General features: G+C 37.2%; 1 protein-coding gene across 1 annotated transcript; it reads left to right on the top strand.

Annotated features, from left to right (window-relative positions):
• Positions 1 to 2,237: 2,237 nt before the first annotated feature.
• Positions 2,238 to 4,467, top strand: LOC149402860 (uncharacterized). Its single transcript, XM_089610188.1, has 2 exons — positions 2,238 to 2,807; positions 2,955 to 4,467. The coding sequence occupies exons 1-2, from the start codon at positions 2,773 to 2,775 to the stop codon at positions 4,240 to 4,242; spliced, it is 1,323 nt and encodes a 440-aa protein (XP_089466314.1). The 5' UTR covers positions 2,238 to 2,772; the 3' UTR covers positions 4,243 to 4,467.
• Positions 4,468 to 6,612: the final 2,145 nt, after the last annotated feature.

Here is a 6,612-nt window from a genome sequence, read left to right on the forward strand (position 1 = left end):
TTTTTTTTTTCTATCTTTTTTTTTAGATTTTAAGTGTATTAATATTATTGTTTTCGTTTTTGGAATAGTTAGTGCTCTAATTTTGCTTGTGTGATACGATCAAATCAAAGAAAATCTGGAATGTGAGTGTGTCAAAGATTTGAATTCCGAGTCCAAAGTCTTATTGAAGTAACAAGACCTTAATTTTGGCATTTCCTAGTACATTCATGGGCAAGTTGACAAAATCCCAATTTCAAGCTATTTGTGTGAGCAAATAAATTTAAAATCATAGGAAAAAGTGAGCCATGAATTAGTAGAGCAAAAGACTTTGGAGTAACTTATGGGTTAAGACTTAAGAGATCATTCATTCCCTTAATCTCTCCTTTCTGCTTGAGTAAGTGTAACACTTAGACTTGAGACTATTCTTCTACCACTAAAATCTATGTAAAATCAAATAAACCAAATGTTTGATTAATTTTCAATTTGTTGAACTTATTTTTAGACTTAGTCACATGAACTCAAAGCTAGTCGTTCCTTTGTGCAAAGTTTATCTCTTTCTTTATTTTTCTTTCGCTCTCCTAAAACATGATGTCTCTAAGTTTGACTTGTCATGCTTTATGTAGATAAATCTCTCAAGTTATGCTTGTTCAAATTCCGATGTTAACCAAGAAATGTTTGACGTTTTTTCCAAAGTTCAGAGACTCAAAACGGGTATAGTTGGGAAGGTTTTATTATTCTCTTGTCACAATGATACACGCATGACTCTCACTTTGGTTTCCAAGTCAATCTTGTACAAAATTGTGCTTCATTCGGTTTGGCTCGTTTTGGTCAAGCAAGAAGTTTATTGATCATCAAACCATCAACAAATAAGAATAGATGATAAAAAATATTAAATGCTTAGTTGGGTAAAAGCAAATAATAGCCGAGCCAAAAAAAAAAAAGAAAAAAAAAAGAAGAAGAAGAAGATAAAGTCTTGGTATTTTTGTTGGTCACAAATGAAAAATATATTAAAAAAAAAAGTAAAGAGCAGAGAACCTTTTTGCGGTTCAGTTTCATCTCAAGTAGACGATATAGAAGACAAGTGGCATAAATTTTAATGTAGAATTTCCATGTTTTGTTAAAGCTCGACCAATTCTAGATGAGATCTAAACTTTTTTCACGAGTAAATAAAAATAAATAAATAAAAAATATTATTTGTAGCACCCCACAAAAGAAGGTTACGCACCGTGGGAGAATAGAAGAAGCCAAGTGAGAAAAATATTAGAGCGACACGTCAGCAAAACATTGAGTAATGACAATCAGATCACTACAATTGTGGGGTTTGTGATGAGTGATATGACTAAATCAGAGCATACTTTTGCTGGTCTTTACTAAGCAAAATGAGTCCGATCTGTTTCTAATTGCCAAAAAATAAATAAAGCTGAATGAATTTCTAGAAATCTTTCTCAGCAAAGGATGTTGAAATTTAGAGCCACAAGTATGTAACATTTTCTTGGATAAAAATTGACTACTTAGTTAGTTCACGATCACGGGCATATATTAAAGAAATAAATAAACAAACTATAATAATATACATAAAAGGAAAAGTAAAGAAAAATTAGATGAGCCAAATAAATATAGTGATGTTGTGTTGTGAGGTTGATGATTTCCAAAGCTGGATTGCACATATTCTTTAGTTTTTCTTTTTCTTTTTTTATTTTTATAATCAAGACATATTCTTTAGTTGTACCACTCTCAAATTTGTTAGGTATTCAATAACTCTTTACTTAAATTTTCAAAGCCGCATTAAAAACACCTATTTATCGGCCATTTTAAAGTGAAGAAAAAAAAAACACTAATTATCACTTTTCTCGTGGTTTTAGTCTATCGAATGATAAGAATGATCAATAATCCAAAAAAAAAACTTGAGATTTGTTAACGGTTTTAGTATATTGCGATTTGAGAGTTTGTTGCTTGGCCTTGTCATATGGTAAATAATAATAATAATAAGAATAATAATATATCTTATAAATAATAGGCTACAATATCTCAAGAAACAAGTACTTGTTCGCACATTGGGATCTCAAACGAAGCCAAAAAAAAAAAAAATAATAATAATGAACAAATACAAAAACAACATAAGACTAAATCGCGACCGTCGATTTGATCAGCCGAAAGGTCCTCTATTGATTCCACGTGGTGCCTATCTTTTCTAACCCCTTTTTTTTAATGCTTTTTTTTTTTGCTTCCATGCATGGAATTCTCCTCCAACTACAACAACACAAACAATAGAGAGAGAGAGAGAGAGAGAGAGAGAGAGAAGAATGAGTCACGGTTGAGCTTCGGTTGTTTTTGCTTTCTCTCAATCCTTGGCTCTCTCTGTCTCTCTCTCCCATCTCTTTTAGCTTAATGGTCATATTGTCCATTTCACGGCCTTCAAACATTATCGAACTCTCCAAAAGATAGCTTCGAATTCTCGTTCATTTTTTATATCCTCCAAAACAAAAACAAGAAGAGATAAAAAAAAAGGAACCAATTTTCGTATTTTTCTTGTTCTGAAGAAGATAAAAGAGAGGAGTAAATGGAATTTAGAGGGTCCCTTTTGAGGGTCGGATCTCGTACTTCTCTAAAACTGTCACATCCCAAACAAACCGCACTTGGATTCTGATCAGATTTTACTATCACCCATCTCTCTCTCTCTAGAACAAGAACAAAGAACAGAGAAAAGAAAAAAAAGGTCAGAGCTTTATGATCTCTCTCTCGTCTCGATCCAGACCCGCTCTCTGAATTCTCCTCTGCCTCCCAAACACGATCATGGAATACGGCATTATCTCTTCGGGAATTTTAAGGTAAGCCGTTTTGACTTTTTTTTTTTTTTTTTTTTTTTTTTTTGGGAATGGGCGATCAATCAATAATAAATAAATAAATTAATAACAATAAAATAGGAATGTAAAGATGACATATTTCGCTGTTTACTCTTTTTGGGCGTTTATCAGAACCCACTCGGACGAGAAAGAAGAAGAAGAAGTAGAAGACGAAGAAGAGAAACCCAGAGCTCAGCAACAAGTCAAGGTACTAAAGTTTCGAACTTTCGCTGATGATGATGGTGATGAGATTAACACGGTGAGAGAGAGGGATTCGGAATCCGAAGAACATGGCGTGAATTACTTGCTGAGAGAGAACCCAAAGAAGAGCAAGAGGTTTGTGGTTATGGGCTCGTCTGATCGTAATAAGGAGCTGAATGATAATAATAATAATAATAATAATGTTTGCAAAGAATGTGGGAAAGGGTTTCAGTCCCTGAAGGCTCTGTGTGGCCACATGGCTTGTCACTCCGAGAAGGACCGGCTTCGAAGCCGTTCCAAGGAAGAGAAAGCCTCCGACACCGAGAGCTCGGGCCCGAAGAAGAAGAAGAAGAAGCGGCGGAGAAGAAGGGGATCGGAGCGAAAGGTCGGGAGTTTCTTCGGCGCCGAGAGAGAGCAACAAGAGGTCGCTATAAGCTTGATGTTGCTCTCTAGGGACTCCGGTGGCGGGTTTCAAAAAGGAGCTCCGAGCCACGACTCGGTGGTCGAGTCTTCGAGCAACAACGGGTCCGTCGTCTTGGAAGCGAAATCCGATCCCAAGATCATCGTCGGAGGAGACGAAGGCGGTTCGGAGAATTCCGATTCCGGGTACTTCAGGAACGGCCCGAAGAAGGGCGAATCGTCCGACGCCCTTCTCGAAGTGGAATCTCGATCCGAGTTGTTGGGGAAGAGTTTGGTCGGCGACGCGAAGTACGAGCTGCGAAAGAGGTCCCGAAAAAGAACCTCGGACGGGCCCGAGGCCCAGAAGAGGACCAAGTACGAGTGCTCGACCTGCAAAAAGACGTTCTCGTCCCACACGGCTCTCGGGGGACACAGAGCGAGCCACGCCAAGACCAACGCCGCCGCGGCGGCCAATAATCGCGGCGGCTCGGCGGGCTCTCTCGGGGAGAACAGCATCGAGACCGACGAGCCCGCCGCGGGGCCCACGAGGGAAACGGGCCCGGGCCCGACGAAGAAGGGACACGAGTGTCCGATATGCTTTAGGATGTTCAAGTCTGGCCAAGCTTTGGGGGGTCACAAGAGGTCTCATTTCGTCGGGGGTCGTGAGGCGAGCAGCGCGGCTATGATCCGGTGCGAACCGACCCACGATACCGGGCCCGAGCCAGAGCCCGAGATCGCAGTGCTTTTCGATCTCAATCTCCCGGCTCCGGCTGAGGAGGAAGAAGGAGAAGATGGGAATGTTGGTTACATGGAATGGTAATAAGGACAAAGTTCTTCATTGTGATCAATTTTTATTTTATTTTTTTTTTTTTATGTTTTTTTTAGGGAATGTATAGATTAGTTCTTTTGCTCCTCTCCAAGAATGTGCTTACAAAAACTTTGTTAAAAAAAAAAAAAAAAAAATCAATTCATGTATGGAATTAAACGTTTTTGGTTTTAAATGAATTCATTGAATAATAAAAAAGAAAAACCACGACCTTTTACTTGGGTTCTTTTTGTTTGTTACTATTGAGATGGTGATAAACTAAGTAAGGAAGGACTATTTTTCCACTATTCAAGTGTTATCTCCATTAGAATCAAGGACCACCAAAATTGCTTTACAAGGAAATTCTGAAAAAAAAAGTGATCCTCTAAAAAGGTTGGGAGGGAAGTTTCCTTTTGAAGTTACATGCCCAATTACGCTGTTAGTCCACAACCATATTATATCATTATATACAATTTTTTTTTTCTTCATAATATTCTCGACAATAGTCTAACAGAAAAGACCAACCTTTTTTGGTACATTTTTTTTTATCACATGCACTAACTAAAATGTGTGTTAATCAGACAAAAAGATGCTTCATGGGGCTTGTTTAGGAAGGTGGGTTAGTTCTTTTCTCACTGAAAAAGAAGAGAAGATCACACCATTTTTGATTGATTAGATCTCATTTTCATTAGCAGAGGAATATACATAGAGTAGCTGGGTAAAATATCTCAAGCCTCAACCTCAAGGCAGGCATATTTATTGGTTCCTTTTTTATATACATATATATATATATATATATATATATATATATATATATTAAAAATTTTTTTTTTTGGGGGGGAATCATGAGGAATAAAAATTCAGATCCACTTTATTAAATTTTATGATTGGAGAAGAGGAATTAGGATGGGGTTCAATGGTGGTTGAAGAAACAACTACTTTTTAAGGCATAACACTTCATGATCTTACTCACGTTGTTATTCATGTATGTCCTTTCTCTACAGATTTTTTAATATTCTTATTAATATTATTATTTTTAAAAAAAGTAACAAAAGGGTCGGTTGAGTATTTACACTTAACCCTGCGTAATAAATATATTTATTCTTCTTCACACCTTGTCCTCTATTTATTGAATTTCCTTTTTTGTTGTGTTATCCAAGCTGGTCAGTGTGTCTTTAGAGGACCACTTGTCTTGGCCAATAAAAGGGGTATTTTGATTCATCCATCAAGTCGAATCACAATCTACTTGATTAGTTAAACCCAAAAATAATCAATAAGTAAACAAATAAATAGAAACTTTATTGAGTATATATATATTAGTCACTTTCGCACTGGGAGTGGTCATTTTATCATTTTTTTTTTAGAATTAATGACATTTTTGGCCGATCGTCTTTGACCTCTTTAACACCTTGGTCCCTGATGAAAAAAGTCTGCAGTCTTGGCCCATTATGACCAGACAATTTTCATATTTGGTACTTCTGTTAATTTTTCTGTCCAAATTGCCGGATAATGGTCACGTGCAAGTCACGCCTGCGATACAAGGAGGGTAATTATCGTTTTGCCCTTGTTTGTATATGAAAAAGAATAGAGTAAAATGGTATACTAAATGAATATATAAATTAATGAATTCTAAATTAATAGAACAAGAAAATAACCCCAAATCAAATAACCCCAAATCGAAAGTCCCGACCTAGAAAACCATTCGAGAGAGAAGTGCGATTCGTGACTCAGCGGATCGGAGGAATTGGCAAGCGTGGAAGATCGATGGAGTCGAGTCAAAGTTCATCGTCGTGGAGGAATTTGCGCAAGCAAGGCAACAACGCCGGCAAGGTGACAAGTGAGCGTCGTGGACGAGTTCCGGCGTGTAAATGCGGTCATATCGGAGTCGAGTATACTTCATGGACATCGGAAAATCCTGGGCGAAAGTTTTATGGGTGTCCTTATTATAAGGTATGGATTTATTCTGGATTTTGTTTCGAGTTTGAGATTTTTCAATGTTTGAATTGGTGAACTTTATACCAGGAGAAAAATGGATGTGGATTTATTGAGTGGGTCGACCCTCCTATTTGTGCTAGATCAAAAATGATTATTCCCGGGCTTTTGAAGAGGATAAATTCGCAAGAAAATAGCTTCCCGGAGGTTGCCGATGTACTACAAGAAGATCAAGTAGGAGCAGTGGAAGAACAATTAAGAGCAATAGAAGCACAATTAGGAGCAATTCAAGAACATTTACTATCAATCGAAGAAAAGAATGAACTGAAACTCCTGAAGCGAATGATTCTGTTGATTTTATTGATTGTGTTTGTGTTGTTGATGAAGTGACTGTGGTAACTTAGCTTGGTTATGCAACTTATCAATGGTAAATCTTTGGTTATGTAACTTATC

This window comes from Urtica dioica, chromosome 3 (assembly GCF_054948205.1).
Source record: "Urtica dioica subsp. dioica isolate 48M chromosome 3, U.dioica_male_clone48M_v1_H2, whole genome shotgun sequence".
Taxonomy (NCBI): Eukaryota; Viridiplantae; Streptophyta; class Magnoliopsida; order Rosales; family Urticaceae; genus Urtica; species Urtica dioica.